Source organism: Microtus oregoni, unplaced genomic scaffold, assembly GCF_018167655.1.
Source record: "Microtus oregoni isolate MIOR12 unplaced genomic scaffold, Mior012 000024F_ref0000369, whole genome shotgun sequence".
Classification (NCBI taxonomy): domain Eukaryota; kingdom Metazoa; phylum Chordata; class Mammalia; order Rodentia; family Cricetidae; genus Microtus; species Microtus oregoni.
In genome coordinates, this window is record NW_024543083.1 from 21,131,315 (window position 1) to 21,149,060 (window position 17,746).

The 17,746-nt window shown below is 46.1% G+C and overlaps 1 protein-coding gene across 1 annotated transcript in view; it reads left to right on the plus strand.

Annotated features, from left to right (window-relative positions):
* Nucleotides 1–15,952, plus strand: part of Efnb2 (ephrin B2) — a 46,246-nt gene extending 30,294 nt beyond the window's left edge. The window contains exons 3-5 of the mRNA XM_041673685.1: nt 7,789–7,881; nt 8,600–8,713; nt 10,067–15,952. Coding sequence (XP_041529619.1) covers nt 7,789–7,881; nt 8,600–8,713; nt 10,067–10,455 — 596 coding nt within the window. The 3' untranslated portion in view covers nt 10,456–15,952. The remainder of the gene's footprint in view (nt 1–7,788; nt 7,882–8,599; nt 8,714–10,066) is intronic.
* Nucleotides 15,953–17,746: the final 1,794 nt, after the last annotated feature.

Consider the following 17,746-nt stretch of genomic DNA (forward strand, 5'->3'; position numbering starts at 1 on the left):
CTCTACTCGGTGGATGTTTTCCACTTCGCTGCGGCTCTTTCTGTAATTACTGGGTCATTAATATCATTGCCTGCAATTAGTGACAGTTGGGTGAGCGAGAGGATTGTGGGATGTCCTTCCCTACCCCCACTGCCCCTGAACTTCTACTCCGACCTTTTCCTAGTTAGATATGTCCATATGGCCACTGACATATTTAAAAAAAAAAAAAAAAGAAAACAACCAAAAAACAGAGTAGAGAATGGGTTATGTGCTACAAATCCTCAACTGTATGTGGCTCATGATTTGGGGTATTTTCATGAGATGTTATCACTGACTTGAACAGGAAGTTTGTATTTTAAAAATCTGGGGTTTTAAGTTAAGCTAATAGACAATAGAGAATTATGTTTTTATTTAGAACTATTATATCATTTTTTTTTTTTTGCTGTGAGTTCAGTCATTACTATTGAAATGGTCATCTGGAAACCTATTTTTAAAACACAATTCTCATAGCAGTTACAGCTCATGCAAATGGTGACTCCTTTGTAAGAATTATTTCTTTACTATTGACAATGCTGTCCTCACATTCGTGACCATCTCTGAATCTTTGTAGCAATACCAAAACACTTGGACGTGTCTAAATAAGAAAAGGCCATTTTAAGAAATTCTGTTAAAAAAATTATTACTATTATTGTCCTAATGAGAAGTCCAGCCTGCACAAGTCACCACACAGTTAGCCGTAAAATCTTAGGCTAGAAAACATTTTCCTCAGCAGAATTCACTGAAAATCAAGAGACCAAATTAGCACAAGCAATATTTTGAAGGAAAAAATACATAGCTTCATAACTGATCTCCCATGCATGAGCATCTCTTGAATTAAAATGGAACCGTCAGTGTTTTAACCTGGGCTCTGAACAGTGTCAGGGGCCTGGAAAGAGTTCAGAGGGTCCAGACCGAGAAGCCCTGATCTGAAACACAGGGTCCAGAACCTGAGACGTTTGGTGCTAACAATGCTGTGCAAATGTCTAATGTTCCAAAAGACCCAGGATAGCCTGAAAGTCACTCTGTAGACCAGGCTAACCTCCAACTCGCAGAGACCCACCTGTTTCTGCCTCCCGAGTGCTGGGATTAAAGGGGTGTGCCGCCCTACCCGTCCCTCGGCCTGTTTTTCTTGATGTAAGCTCTCATATGTGCATGCACACAGGCACACTCGTACCCACACTCACTCACACTCATGCATATCCCTGTAGACATGTGATACACTAAAAGGCATGCATCTGCTGTGTATTCCTGCTTCATTTTTAGCCATGACTGTTTATCACAAACAACTGACTCTTGCCATCATCCGGGACGGTCATGTCCTTAATCTTTGTATAGTTTTCAACGGTTGAAAGGTTTTAGGAGTAACCTGATAAATCAGAATGACATTCATGGGTAGATATTGTGACTGTCCTCCCGGTGGGTTGCTATCTCTGGGGGTTCAAGCCTTGTTTGCTTCCTGGCCCTTGCACACTCATCTATAGAGTGACCTCAACTCCTGAAAGCGGCCAAGTAGCTGATCTGTACAAGTCTTCCCAGTATAGATCCTTATAAAAACAGCTGGCTAGAAGGTGTACCCAAGGGGCTACATGTTTAAAGACTTCTCTTTCTGAGCTGTCGATGAGTTGCCTTTTCTTAGTGCATATAGAATATTTGAGCACAGAATATAAGTTAAGACATCTCTCCAAAACACACACACACACAAAACCACATCTCTTTGTTCTTCATCCGTGACTTCAGTGATTCTTCAAAGCTGAAGAAGAGAAAAGGTCCTCAATTGTGATTTTTTTTTTTAAGATGGGCTTTTTCCAAGCCACTCTGCCCAGTGCAGAAGCTGATTGGTTGTGCTGTGTGGATGCTCCAGGGGCACTTATTCTCTATGCATGATTGGCTGCTTGGAGATTTTGAAAAAAACAGTTAAACAGCGACACGGTTTTAACGGGAGGGATTGTTGCTGTGAGCAGGGCCTGTTCTCCCTTGGATGAGAAATGCATGTACCCTCTATCCCTGCTGGCTTATGATGTTCAAGAGTGGACAGTCCTCTACTTTCAAAGAAAGTTGATAAAATGTGAGTGGCGGCCCAGCCGGGAGCCACACTGGGTTGTTTTCTTGTTGTGTGTTTGTTTTATGTTTTGTTGAATGAATGTTTCTCTTTGAAAATCCTTTGTCTCTTCATGAGACAGTACCATGGTGTTTTTGCTCAGTGGCCAGGCAAGCTCGGCCTTATGGAATGAGATGGTGTGGGTGTGTGTGGGGTGGGTGGGGAGATGCATTCCACCTTGTCCCTGAAAAGCCACGGTCTTCCCTGTGCTTTGAACTGATACTGATGTTTGTTTCAGACATTTTCTTGTTGTCCTTTTTAAAGATAGGCATTAAGTTCTGGCTTTTCCTGGGCGTTATTGTTTCTGTGTTTAGGACTTGGCTCCTTCTGAGTCAGTTGTCTTCGAGAAGGACCTTGCTTTAGAGATTAAATCCATCTCTGTGGTCTGTTCTCTGAATCTCTATTGTGGTTTTTGTAATTTAAACTGATACCAAGCTAAGCAGAAAGATTTTAGCTCCCCAGCTTGGATGTTGACATTAAATAACTTCACCTTGATCAGCATCCTTATGTCTCAGCTGGCGTACATCACTTTTTATTTTGTTGATGCTCAGGGGTGCAGCGCCCGTGGGAGGACACAGCAGCCTGGTTCTCGGGGTTATTGGGGTGACTTTAACGTCGTGTCTTTCTGGATGATGCTTCTTTTTTTTTAATATTTATTTATTTATTATGTATACAACATTCTGTCTCTGTGTATGCCTGCAGTCCAGAAGAGAGCACCAGACCCCATTACAGATGGTTGTGAGCCACCATGTGGTTGCTGGGAATTGAACTCAGGACCTTTGGAAGAGCAGGCAATGCTCTTAACCTCTGAGCCATCTCTCCAGCCCTGGATGATGCTTCTTGAGTTTGCCAGTTAGCCTGCTGCTGGTTCCTCCGACGCCTGTGCTGAGCTTGGTGGAAGGGTGTATAGGAAATCTCATCCAGGAGAGCAGGGTTGGTGTGGCCAGTGTGTGACGCAGGCTGGGCGAGCACAGCGTGGATAGATTTGGTGGTGGCAGGGAATTCTCAGAGAATGCTGGCTGTTTGTTGATCAAAGGTGTGCCATCAAGGTCAGCCCCATGTAAGGCAGAGTGTCTGTGGTTTTCCTGACCCCATACACTTATCATGAACTCCCTCTCGTTAATTATTATATTTGCTTTCAGATGTCATGGCTCTCGTAAGCCACTTAAAATAGTTTGACCCATCCTCCGTGGTGTGACTAGGCATTCGGACACCATCCTGCCATAGGACCCTAAGCTGTGGCCTTTGTGGGATGGTACTGAGCTGCAGAATATTTGGCTCCTCCCTTGCCAGCCTCTGTGGGAACAAGGCCTCCCTCTGAGGAGCCCACTCTTACGCACTGGGCTCCATCCAACTGCAGCCGCTGCAGCTTGGCCTTCTGGGAGGGAGCAGAGCATGTGGCGTTCCTCTCTCTGTCAGGACTATTCTGTCTATGGCGTCTATTTTCCCAGCCCCCACCTCTGTAGCTCTGTTTGTGTTCATCTACCAGGATCACCGCCCAGTAGGAGCTGCAGATAGTTGGAACCGCGGGCATCTCAAACTCTGAACGTTTGCTTTGCTTTTGTTTTAAGAGAGAGTCTGCCTGCATTGCCCGCACTGACCTCAAACCCTCGACCCCCACATCTTAGTCTTCCCAGCACTAGGATTGCAGGCATGGATGCCACACCCAGTCAGGGTGCTTTTCTGTTGAGCGGTGACTGTGGAGAAGACAGGGCAGTGTAGTGGTGTTGTCCGTGCCCTCTGAGTTAGACCCAAGGTGCAAAAGCTTTTAAAACCCAGTCATAAAATGGCATCTGTAAAATGTCTTTATTAAGCCTACCTCCCAAATGGATAGAGAAACTTCAAGTACTTTAATTTTATAAAGTATATTTCACCTGCAATGAGGCCAAGGGAGAGAAATGTCTGGACATTACATAGAAGCCTAGGTTATATTTCCTGTCTCTCTGTGACTGAATGCAGTCTTACCCAATGATCGTGGCCACATTAGGTCATGCTGGTGGGGTTGATACAGAGGAAAGCTAAGCATAGTGAGGTAACGTTTATTTTTATTCTTTAAGTTAAAAATTCCCTGGGGCATTCACATGAATGATACAGTTGCAAAACTACCTAAAGAAATGGAAATAGTCTTTATTCCTACATATTAGCAATTCTCTTGTTATGTTTCAAAATCAGTGCCGAGCTTTCTGAAGCTTCTAGGTCCTAGGTTGATGGGGGAAATATCAGAATACTAACCTTTGGTGTATTTCAGTAGTCCCTGGCCAGGAAGGAGGAGGTGCGATCAGGACAGAACATGGGGCCATTCTTCCAGCTGGGGCAGGTCCTCTGGAGTAAGAATTACTCTGCCTATGTAGAAAATCGAATTTACATCAGATCTATGGCTCGTATCTCATAAGGCTTCTCTCTACCATGTTACACTCCTAAAGATTATATAACCTTCTGAAGTTTCTGTTGGCGCAGACATCTGAAAATGGGTTTTTCCATGACACCTTGTTCCTAGCTGTATCCAGTTCTGTTGCTGTGGCAAAGGCTGCTCAGATGAGGAAGGCTTGCTCTTGGCTTGCAGTTTACAGGGATACAGGCTACGGTGGGGGTAGACAGTCACATGCCACCGTGCATGAAACTGCTTGCTCCCCTCTCAGAGAATCAGGAAGCGGCATGTTTTCTCTCCCCCCAATCACCCAGCCCAATGTGTCAGGGACCCCAGCCCCAGGTCCTGGATGGTGTCCCCCACATGTAGCACAGATTCGACCACCTCAGTTGTCTCTGACTGGGAAGAGATCTGACATGTTCAAAGACACAGGTGTCACAAGTACCCTACAAGTTTCCTAATCCACCCTTCCTTGTGGCCATCACCTTTCACAGTGGCCCTTGCAACAGTATCATACAATGTGCCATTTCTAACAAACAACTGGTAGAAATAAGTTCTTCCCAGGTTCTTCCACTGACTTTTGAAAAACTGTCGTTGTCCAGAATACTGTGCTTACCCCAGACTTTTCTACTCTTCCCACCAAACTGATACAGTCATACAGTACTCCTCCTCCCTCCTTCTCTCTTCCTTTCTTCCTTTCTTCCTTTCTTTCTTTCTTTCTTTCTATCTCTTCCTTCCTCTCTCTCCCCCTCCCTCCGTCTCCTTCTTCCTTTCCCCCTCTCCCTTCTTCCTCCCTCTCTCTGCCTCCTCTCTCTGGCTCTTTCCTCTCTCTTTCTCCTTTCTCTCCTCTCTCTTTCCTCCCTCCCTCCTCCTTTTTTCCTTCCTTTCTTTCTTTGGTCAGTCAAAAAGGGGACAGATTTTAAAGCTGTGAAGTGGTTTCTATTTTACGCAGCCCTGTCTCCCTCCCACAGTTCTATGGTCTCTGGATGCTAAAACACAGACTGAAATTTAATTTGACTTCCTTTAGCGATCTTTATATCTAGGGGGTGGTTTGAACATCCTCTGGGGCAAACCTGGGGAGCTCAACACAAACATTCTGGCTTCGAAGCAGCACTGGCCTACAAATTAAAATGTGTGTGTGTTTGTGTGTGTGTGTGTGTGTGTGTGTGTGTGTGTGTTCCCCTCCTGTGCCTGCTGCATGGTGGAATTCAGCAGAGCCCTGCAGATACTGGGGCTTGCAGGTAGTGGTGCTTCCTAACCTGCCTTCCTTTTGGTATTCTTTTTAGTTTGAATCTGATTTTTCCCTCTGAGATTACACCAAAGAGATCTGTAGTCTTCCCCACCCCTTGCTCAGCTTTCACTTATCACTGTCCTTTGTCAGATGAGGGTTCAAACTTTTAGCAAGAAAAGAAAAGTTGTTTACTAGCTTTCAATAGGATGCACTTTAGCACAAAGTGCTTTATGAGTTCCTGAGTCTAAACTTAGTGTTCTCCTCAAGTTCAGGAAGCTAGACGTTTGACCAGTAGTTCCTTGAAACAGGTCACCTTTCTACTTTTTTTTATGTGGGGACATATCCTGATTCCTGAAATGAAGGGAGAAAACTCTAAGCAATAACTGAAGATTCAGCAGTGCCCTGGACCCTTCAGAAATAGTTCTCAGAGGACCCCATGCTGTGAGAAGCCTTAGCAGACAGGCTCTGAGACTGAGCTACTTTTATTGCAGAAGGGGAAGGAAGCCGGGAGAAAATGGTAACAATAGCAGCAGAGGCCCTTTTTTAGATCCTCAGAAACACAGTATCTCTAGACAGTTCTTCTGAGTTATCTGCCGAGCATTTTCTCCAGTCTGTGAGTGGATACTGTTTAACCTACTGCAACACCCCAACAAAATTATTATGGCAACTCTTACCTGTTTTCCCAGGAAAACTGAAAGCGTCAGCAACAGCCGAGGAAAGAGTTACAGTTATCAGACACTCTCAGATAAGGGGCGAGATATTTATATGCACAAGAGGCTCCTTTGTTTTTAGGAGAACAGTGAGATTGGAAGTTGGTAACCCAGCGTGCAGAAACAAATTCCTGTCTAGTTCCTCAGTTAGAAACTTCTACCCACTCTGAAAGCATTTGGAGCTGTTTGGGGATGGCATGCTTGGAAAACAAAACAACCAGGTTGAAAGAAGTTGCCAGAACACCTGCCCCTTTTTCATTCTCTTCCGAGTGTAGCGCTAGTGGACAGGACTTTTGATGGTCCAAGTGGAAGGTGATTGAAGTTCCAGGCATGAATGTATATGAAACACTTCTGTTCCTTGCCCCTTGAACTCAAGGGGAAGCAGTGTCCAGCACGTTCCAGCCTCTCCTTCCACTCAGTCTTGAACTGTAATTGAAAGCCTGCTCCTCATTACGGAGCCTGACAGCCCATCTCTTTGCAGCTTGAGTTACGAAGCCATTTAGAGAAATCACTGGCCTAAGGACAAACAGCAGGGTGTGTAGATACAATGTAGCAGGAACACATTGGTAGAAGGGATGTTATGGAAAGGGAATCCACTTGGCCAGCCTGGGGCAAGGTGGTTGGTTGCCCCCACCTGTATTGTATCGAAGTTGTCACAAGCCCCAGACGGGGGAAAGGGGTGTGCTGAAATCTGTTCTGCTGGAGTTTTCCCCTGCAGGAAACTTGGCTGGAGCGGCTGATGCGGGGGTTGATAAAAACACAAGCTTGCAGGGGCTTCTATGGTGATGTGAAGGCGGGCTCCGAAGACCTGAGTCCTGCATGCTGCTTCAGCACATTTCTGGCTGGAGAAGGGAGCAAGGGGTGTCAGAAGGCTCCCCTGCTAGTGTTTACAGGACTTGGATGCCTGACAAAGGGAGCATCAAGTTAATTGTTCTTGAAGCAGGAAGTCTGGAGTGGAGGAAGCAGGTGTTGGGAGCTGATTACCCAGTTTTGAAAGGACTGTGTTCGCTCTTCAGTACTTTCTGGTTTGGCTCCCTAGGAGTCCGTGGGTATTTTGGATGGCACTGTCCCTTTTACCTGTAGAGTAATACTATATCATACGTGTACGGGATGGCATGTTTAAGCGCATTTGGGAGCAGGCAGCCTACATGTAGCGGCCATGTTTCTAGGATCCATTTCTCTTTGTTTATTTTTCTGTTTCTTTTCGGCTTTCAGCATCTCATACATTCAGAAAACTTGTGACAAAGAGTGAATTCTTATTTTTCAAGTTGTTTTCAGACATTTCATGTTCATGTAATCTTGGCCTATTGATTTCCTGATTTTTTCTTTATTTTTTTGTTTTGTCCATTTTATTTTTAATCAGCTACATCAAATGGGTCTTTGGAGGGCCTGGATAACCAGGAGGGAGGGGTGTGCCAGACAAGAGCCATGAAGATCCTCATGAAGGTTGGACAAGGTAAAAGATCATCTGCTGCTTTGTGAAAGCCACTGTGACCGGGTGTAGCCCCCAGCTAGCGTGGCACCCGGGGTGACGGTGAGCGCCACCGTCGCCCCTCTTTTTAGTTTTGAAGGCAGCCCCCTCTCTGCACTTTGAGCCACTGGCAGAGTCCCCCCACCTCCCCCAAGCGATATGCTCAGTTTTTCTTACTGGAGATCTCTCCAAAAGTTCAGGTCAGCGAGACAGATGTTGCCACAGATATGTGTATTTCTCTTTCACAATGCAGAATGCCTCTTTGATTGGGAAATCAAAGTGTCCAGTATGTAAACCCTGGCTCTGCATCTTTGTTTTATTTTCAAATCTGGACAGCCCAAGAGCCGCGTTTTCATGTAGAATAACCTATTGTGCAGAAAGAAAGAATTATTCTTCTAATTAGAGACCGGTATGGTAGTCAATCAACTTGCTCAGTTAAATTGAAATGTCATCTGCAGTACTTCGACTGCCAAATGCAAGAATCCCTATAGTTTCCACAGATGGCCTCCTAATCTAAACCTCCGAAATAGCTAGGATAACCGTTCTGATTAAAAAGGAAGGTTATATTCTTGTATTTCACAGTGCTTTGCATAAAGAGTCTTATGTTCATTGCTATTCGTGCCTCTTGAGATATCTGTGCAGCTCCTGAAGCTTGCTATTGTCAGATGTCGGTGCCATGATTAATCGCTTGCTCTTCATGTAGATGCAAGCTCTGCTGGATCAACCAGGAGAAACGATCCAACAAGACGTCCAGAGCTAGAAGCTGGTACCAACGGGAGAAGTTCAACCACAAGTCCCTTTGTGAAACCAAACCCAGGTACAGCAGGGTGGTGTGGATGTGTATCTGTGGGCTGTGTTTTTGTAGAACCCCAAGAGGCAGAGAAGCCTCGCCATCATCCCAAGCCAGTGGGATTCACTAGTGGGCACAGATGCCTGGGAACTTCACTCAGACCGAGTCAGTATTAACTCTGCCACTAAAACCAACTAACTCATTCCCATCAAAGTCTTACTGTCGCAGTAACGGCGCTCACCAGAAGTGCCAATCACCAGCAATGTTCCGCCAGACGGGTCCTCATTGGCTGAGGTTGTATCTTGCTCAGCCTCAATGCCATCCCAAAGCTGATGCTAATGTGTATATAATTCGTGCCCTAATCCCTGTCTAATTGCATCTAATCCACAAAGAGCCTCGCCGATCCTTTTCTGAATCTTAGAAAACGTGGCCTAATGGCGTACTTTCCAGGTGGCTGTCCTTAATGCTTTTCACATTCTCTGTAAAATAAAATTATCACCGGGCCCACTGACCGAAGCATGCCCTCTAAAATGGGCTCATTTTCTCAACAGTTGTGGCTCATTGTGCTGTGCCACTTCACAAAATGTGGCACACACATCAGCACCTTTGTAGTAAGGATCTTTGCGCTGGTTTCAGAGGTGGCAAGAATTCAGATCCACCATAATATTATGCCTCTTTCCAAGACTCAAGGAAGTTTTGTTGTTTTTTTTTTCCTTCTAACTTTCAATGACAAGATGTGTCAAATCCTTGTGACAAATTGATAAATGGATAGGATAACGGTGCCAGGCAATTCTTTAGTGCTAACATTTGGGTTAGCAGCCTGTTCGATGCCAGAGCGTCTGCTGCCTTCCAAATATATTTTAAGTGTAAATCAAATAATACAACCGAGTTTCGAATTGAACCCCTTCCCAGGCCCCATCACTCCTTCCTTTCTGGCACATATCTTCTAGTAGGCAGGGCTGTCTGCGGAAGGCAGGGCTGTCTACGGAAGGCAGGCGTTTTAAGATGCACATGACACACGGCTTCTAGAGTGAGGGAAGACCAGGCCGGGGCAAGGATGCACCCGTACTCTGCCGTGGCGGCAGCAGGCACCTTTCTTTCTGCTGGGTCCGGTGCTCCTTGAAGTGCTGAGGCTATGGAAGCCCGTGGCTGGCTGTCCGGCCGTTCTGCTGCAGGAGACACAGACAAGAAAGCCACTGGGGATAGTGTGTGAGTGAGTGTTGGACCTTTTGAGCTCCTTCACCTCATCTGTTGATCTCTGTCAGTTCTCCCTGTGAGTTGACCGTAGGCCATGTTTAATCGTTGCATTTCGAGGGTCCTGCAAGCCACAGCGCAGTCCCAGGACCACAGTAACAGGCTCTTCTTCTTACATTTGTACAGGTTCCAGCACTGACGGCAACAGTGCGGGGCATTCCGGGAACAATCTCCTGGGTTCCGAAGTGGCCTTATTCGCAGGGATCGCATCAGGGTGCATCATCTTCATCGTCATCATCATCACCTTGGTAGTACTGCTGCTCAAGTACCGCAGGAGGCACCGCAAACACTCTCCGCAGCACACGACCACGCTGTCACTCAGCACACTGGCCACACCCAAGCGAGGTGGCAACAATAACGGCTCGGAACCCAGTGACGTTATCATACCGCTAAGGACTGCAGACAGCGTCTTCTGCCCGCACTACGAGAAGGTCAGCGGGGACTATGGGCACCCAGTGTACATTGTGCAGGAGATGCCCCCACAGAGTCCTGCCAACATTTACTACAAGGTCTGAGGCTTGGGACCTGCGCCTCCCAAGGGAACTCGCGCCTTGTTGTGGGCGCAGGGACTGCCTGAGCCTGGCTGTGGGGGCGGGGTGCCTCCTGGAAGAGCCTGGAGCTGGACAGTTTTGTAGTCTGTAGCTTTTCGGCCTTGGGGAACCACAGACCCTCCCCGGAAGCTGGAAGACTGCTAGGAGATTCCCACTTGGACTGCCGCGTTCCCTCGCGGACCTCCAAGCCATGCACCCAGCCTCTCAGGCATCTGCAGAGCCCGGGGAGGACACGGTAGGCTATGGAAGGTGCAGCAGCATCTTAGGAGAAGGCCGTGCACCAGGCCGGCCCCTGCCTCCATGTTTCCTGCCGTGCACGCTGGACTTGTCACTCGGACCTCGGGCTCAGTAAGGTTTTCAAAAAGATCTCTAGCGTTTAGTCCTTACTCACTCCTTCTGTTGCCAGGGCTCTGACACCTCCCCAGACCCCTCACCACATTCTGCATCATTAAGGGACCCTCACCGCAGAGTCCCGGCTCCACCCTTTACACCAAGATCAAATTAGATGGGTATTAGGTACAGAGTCCTGCTTTCCTGGAGTCTGGGTCCGCCGGGAAGCCTGGGAGGTGTGGAGACGAGGGAAGGGTGCCGGTTTCCACCGGCTTCCAGCCACTGCAGGTCAAGGCTGCTGCCCCTGGAGCATAGTGGGGAAGCCAGAAGGAAATGATAGATGGTGCTTTGGTTTTACCGAAAGAGGCAGGTGGAAGACCACAGACTGTGGTAAGTGGTGCCCAACTCACCGTCACACGGCTAGGCAGCAGGGAATCAAAAAATCCCTCTTCCACTGTGGAACAGAGGGGTCATTTGTTGTGATAGGACCAGCCAGAGCACAGAGGGAGAGGAGAGGCCTCTGGCGAAGTCCTGGGGCAGGACTGTTGAGGTACTGGCAATAAAAAAATAAAATAAAGCGCAGCCCTGGAGCTGCGGGAGAGTCCGTCTGCTTTGGGAGATCGTCTAAGCAGACTCAGCTGCTATATTACCCCATTTTATTAAACACAGGGAAAGCATTTAGGAGATTAGCAGAGAGCCAAATCTGACCTACAAGTTGAAAAGCCAAAGGTCAAACAGGCTGTAAGTCCATCACCACTGAGGTTATTGGGGAATTCTCATTAGGAAAGGTAGGTCAGATCCCCCCTCCCCAGCCCCCATAAGTGCCCCTCCCCCTCCCCGATTGAGCCTTACACTTTGGTTTTTGGGTTATGGCCAGCCGTGCTGTCCGGGCTGTGAGGCTGTACCCGGGCTCCGTTGTCAAAGCAAAGCACACATGGCCCATGTCTAAGAGTCCTTAAGATGGAAGTAAGTTATGATGTCGAGGGGAAGGAGGGAGATAGGACATATTTATATTAGGTGTATAGAACACAAGGGATATAAAATGAAAGATTTTTTACTAATATATATTTTAAGATTACACACAATACACACCAGGAGATGTGGGATTTCGTTAGCCGTGGCGATTAAAGCGATCCCAGCCCTTAGTGCTTTACAGAGTTAATGATTGGATAGCTACTTCTGAGAGAAGCTGTGTCGCCCCAAAAAGTTATCAGTAACGAGAACAGAAGACGAAAATAACAAAGTCCCGCAGACATCTCACGGAACTGTAGACGAGGAATGCCAGCCCCCAAACGCCAGGAAATCGGTGCACTGTGCCCTATGTTAGACAAAGGGACTGGCCTTCACTGTCTGTGTTGGGTTTTCCCTTGCCCTATGGGCTGAAGTGTTCTCTGGAATCCAGCAGGTCACACTGAGGGAGTTACAGTTGAAAGTTTAGCTGTGGGTCCCTCTTCTCCTGTTCCTATCCCTGCCCTTCCAGAAGAATAAACAGGAAGCAGGAAGCCTACTTTTTTTTTTATGTGCTATGCAAAATAGACATCTTTAACAGAGTCCTGTTACTATGGTAACATTTTGCTTTCTGAATTGGGAGGAGAAAAAAAAATTGTAACGACAGCATTTGAAGGTTCTCAGACCTCCAGTGAGTACCTGTAACAATGAGTTGTCACAGAAATCATTCCCTGCTTCCCAAACCTGAAAATTATGTTGGTTCAATGTATGTGTATGTGTGAGTGGGTGTGTGGTACACGTGTGTACATATATGTATAATATATATCTCCAGTATATATTATATATATCTATATCATATTTCTGTGGAAGGTTGCCATGGTGATCAGCCACAGTACATATGTAATTCTTTCCGTCACCCCAGCCTCTCCTGTGCATTCACGCAAGATTTTCTGGTAAGCCATCAAAAGTCGTAGGAACGGGGAAGGAGAGGGATGAGGAGGGGAGACATGGGAAGCCGTCTGATTTTAATGAAATCAAATGTCTGTGTCATCAGTTGGCTACATTTTTTGGTCCTATGCTAAACTGTGAAAAATCAGATGAATTGATGAAGAGTGACCCCGTGCGTCTGTTTCGTGTCTGGTGCAGAAGATGACAATCTACCAACTGTCCCCTTATTTGGAGTTGGTTCAGCTTTGGAAAAGTTACTGTAAATGCCTTGCTTGTATTCCCATCCCGGTCACCTGACTTGGGAGCTTGCACCATCCTGTGTAAGAAGATGCTGTAAATAGGTAGACCAGATCTTACCGTCTATGGATTCGGGGTGTTACAGTAGCCTTACTCACCTTTTTAATAAAAATACACATGAAAACAAGACAGAAATGGCTTTTCTTACCCAGATTGTGTACATAGAGCAATGTTGGTTTTTTATAAAGTCTAAGCGAGATGTTTTGTATAAAATCTGAATTTTTGCAATGTATTTAGCTACAGCTTGTTTAACGGCAGTGTCATTCCCCCTTTGCACTGTAATGAGGAAAAAAATGGTATAAAAGGTTGCCAAATTGCTGCATATTTGTGCCGTAATTATGTACCATGAATATTTATTTAATTTCGTTGTCCAATTTGTAAGTAACACAGTATTATGCTTGAGTTATAAATATTTTTTTCTTTGTTTTATTTTCCTAGCCTGTCATAGGTTCCAAACCTGCTTTTACTTCCACATGACAGTTAGCCCCAGAAGACGAGATCCGAGCAGTCACATTCCACGTCTCTTTCAAACTGAATTTGTTCTTAAAAAAATAAAATATTTTTTTCCTATGGAAAAAGCGCCTTCACAGTATTTTCTTTTCCTTTTTATTATTTTTCTTTTCTTTTCATTTTCTTTCTTTTTCAGTTTTCTTTGATTTTCTCCCTTTTATGCCCACTTCTCAAGACAAGTCATGCATGTATTACAAATAAAGTTTGGTTAAAGCCCTGACAGCCCACGCAGGAAAAGCCTGCCCTTGCACCTGTGTTCCACAGTGGGAATGGTCAGCCAGGCAGTGAACCCTCGAAGAAAGGAGGAAATAATGTATTCTGCTGCTTAATCGCAGACGGATTACATGTCTGTGTCGGCTGAGCACTTTGGTAGGGTGACCCCACGATAAAGGCAGATGTCAAATGTTCTTCATAAAGTTATACCTTGAGGAAAGTGTGTTATAAAATTGCATTAAGGCAAGCCAGAGACCAGTGATGAGATTAAAAATTCAAGACTGGGGAGATGCTTCAGTCAGCCTGCCGTGCAAACATGAGATCTGGTGGCCTGAACCGTAGCACCCCCAACGTCAAAGCTGAGTGTGTTGACCGTAGCCCCTCCTGCCCCACCCCCCAAACCCAGAGAAAGACTATGCAATAGTCTCATGGAATACGTGAGCCTTGGGTCCAGGGAGAGACTCTGTCTCATAAAATAAAGGTGGATAGTCGTCCAGGGATGACAGCTGATGTCATAGAACAGGGACACGTGCACAGAGAACATAGGCACACAGCTACACTTATAAGTATACATATAAAACGCATTTTTTAAAAAATGAAACACATCTCTAATGTGCTCCTTCAACTACCCTGAGGTTTGGGAGTATTTTCCTGGCTTATTGTGGACTTTGGGGTCTTGATGTTTGCACTGCCTGGAACCTTTGTAAGCAGTGAGAGTCTAGCCCACAGGGGGTTAACACTATTGCTAAAATCAGTTGCCATCCACCTTAGCCCAAGGAGTGATAGAGCGTAGGTAAGGGGGGTGTGAAGGCCCTCTCTCCTGAGGCCAGTGAACAGGACAGGAGTTCCAAGACCTGACTTCTGTGCTCAAGATCACAGCCCCAGCAGGTGGGAAAAGTCCAGAGTTGTGGATGTGAAAATGTGCAAGCCCCCTCCACACACACACACATGTGCACACGCGCACAAGACACAGGGATGGAAACTCTGTGGAGATCTGTGGAGCTTCAGGCTAGACCCCCCGCACTGGCAGGAGGGAATGTTTGCTGAGCAAATGCTTTACACAGCTACAGACTCACAGAAGGTCCTCCGAGGCACAGTCTTAGTCGATTCTTGAGTTTTATCTCCAGCGTTTTTTCCTCTGACTCCTGAGTTTCACTGACAAGTTTCATGACACCACTCAGGGCCAAGTCACTAAGCTGGCCCCTCAGTCCTGCCTACAAGAGTGGTTTGACTTCAGGTGGGCAAACGGTAGCAATGAGAGGTGCCTCTTTTCCAACTCCGTGGACTCTGGCTTGCGTGCTCAAGTAAAGTCCCCACAGACATGATAGCGTCACTTCCCACTTTTCCTTTGGGGACCATTCTCCACATTGAGTTAGCGAGGGTCAGTGAAGAAAGAACTGAGATGTGCCAGTGTGGTTTTCCATTGGGGAGAAGACTTGCACTGACAGAAGCATCTTGCAGAGAGATGTAAGGAGGTGTTCTTGTCTAAAAGATTACCTTGCTAAGGAAAATCCCAACTCCTTCAGCCACCTCCCAGCCTGCAGCTGCTTTCAGAGTGGCTCTCACCATTGTCCTCTCTCTCTCTTTTTCTCTCTCTCTCTCAACCTGAGAGTATCTCATTCATACACTGGTAGAGGTTTGCAGTGGGACAGGGAAAGATTTCTGAAAGAATGCTACCCACTTAGGAAGTGCTTAGCCTGCCCTGTCAGACTCGAGCCAGCTGAGCAAGGAGGAAGCGATTGAAAATCAACAACAACAATAATAAAATAGCAAAATTCAGAATGGTCACTTCAACTATGCGTAAAGACCAACAACTGCCTTCCTCTTTGCTTGGGTTCAGTCTTCAGGTGGCTCACAAGAGAACCTCCCCATGGACAGGTCACCTGAGAACTGCAGCCGGCTTTGGAAATGCTCAACCACTGAGCCACATCAGCCCGCAGCATATTCTTCGGCCCACTTGTTGGGGGATAGTGCTTTACGCCCAGGCCTCGAAGCCTGGTGGTGGGCTCACTTCCACCACCTCCCATGGCCCACCTCCCGTTGCCTTCTCTACAGACTTGACCCTAATTTGCTGTTTCTTCTCATGGATGGTATGAACCTAATTCGCTGTGTTTTGTCTCCTGGATGGTATCGGAAACATACTCTTTACTTCCTTTGTAAGTTAGACCTCTGGGTCACCAGTCTGTCACAGAAAACTATGTCACTGAAAAGTTAGCTGATGATAGAGCTATTATTGTCTGACTAAATATCATTTCTTTCTAATAAAGAGATGTAAAAAGGCCTGAATATGTGTGTGCTGTTATTGTTAGAGGCATAAGAACTTTTTTGAGTCCAGGAATAGTAAAGGAGATAGATGTCTTCAAAGAAAATTGCTTCAAACCAACTGAGATCTTTAAACTCTACCAAATGCCTCTTCATGTCATGCTGTTTTTGTGCGGTGGTGTCATGAAGACACCATTAAAGGAAATAAAAAAGTAAAATTCATATGTAACTCTAGGATACACGGAATGAAGAAAGGGGGACTGAGGGAAGGGAGGGCTTCTAGTTCCGGATGTCTGCATTCTATCCGGGCCCCCAGGTACAGTGCTTGGTCTCTTCCGTGTTCGACTCTTAACTGTGTGTTCATTCAAGGTGTGAGAGAGATGAGATGACCCAGCGAGCAAAGACGCTCGCCAGGAGTGGGGACCTAAGTGTGATCCCCAGAACCCACGTGAGGGGAGGAGAGAACTGACTTCTTCCTATGGGTTATCTTCTGATATCTACATACATATGCAAAGTGCTAGGTGTGCCCACACACGCATACAAACATGCACACACACATGTACGCATGCACACACATGTACACACACACAAATCATCGCCATCATGTTTTTAAAAAGACGTGAGATGTCTTCGGCCATAACCCCAAATTTCTCTGATGTGCATAGGTAGTCCTTGGATGGAGCCTAACTTGACCCTGAGGAAGGAAGTTTCTGGGGTACCTGTGTTGTCTGCCTTGTCATGGCACCCGGGCAGTCACGCTCTTGTACCCACACTGGGACTCCCTGTGGAATCTCTGATTTGAAGCATAGTTGATAAAACAAATAGAGCAGCATTTCTACGTCAGGTAGAGAGACCTTTGCAGGTTAGCAGAGAGCACTGGCTTTGGCCATCCTCCCCTGAGTACTAGTTAATGAGTACTAGTTAATGAGTACTCGTTAGGCTGGCCAAAGATGCTGGAAATTAACCTACATGTGTAAGTGAACTTTGTCTTACCTACAAGTCTAGAAGTCTCTGATATGATGATCTCTCTCTCTCTCTCTCTCTCTCTCTCTCTCCACACACACACACACACACACACACCAATATGCTCACTTTTACAATATGTATTCATTATCCCTTATTATATGCTAGGCAGTGTGCAAAATATTGGCTATTGCAACATGAAAGACAGGCATCCTCCTATTAGGCAATTCCGTGTTCAGTCAGCAACTCCATGAATAGCAATTAGGCCTCTCAGATGCCGGTAAGAAAGGAAATGGTAAGGCTGCTAACTGTGTTTCTTTTCCTTCAGCACCTTTTAAAAATGTATTTGTCTGTTAGGTCTCCTCTTGTCATCCCTCTCTGCCTCCTCTGTCTGGGGCTGAATTTCTTTCTGTTTAAATCTTTCATTACATACATGCCAACTGGCTGTTAGGATGCTAAATTTAGTCCAACCGTTCTGCTCTTTCAAACGTCTTAGGACTATGCCTTAAGAGCCTCTGAAATGATAAAAGATTGTTTTAAAAATAAATTAATAAATCATATCAATAAAAAAAGAAAGCCTGCCTCTGGTCTTAAAGGGCAAGTAAGAGAGTTTGCATTTGGTTTCTGGCCCACGGTAAATGTGGAGATGTATTTGAAAGGATGTTTCCTGGCTACACTTGGTGTGCTTGGTTCTGAGGAAAGAACTGCAGAGAGTGTCTACTACCAAGAGTGAGTGCCAAGCTCGAGGGGTGGGGGAGGGAGGGGAGGAGGGAGAGAGAGGAAA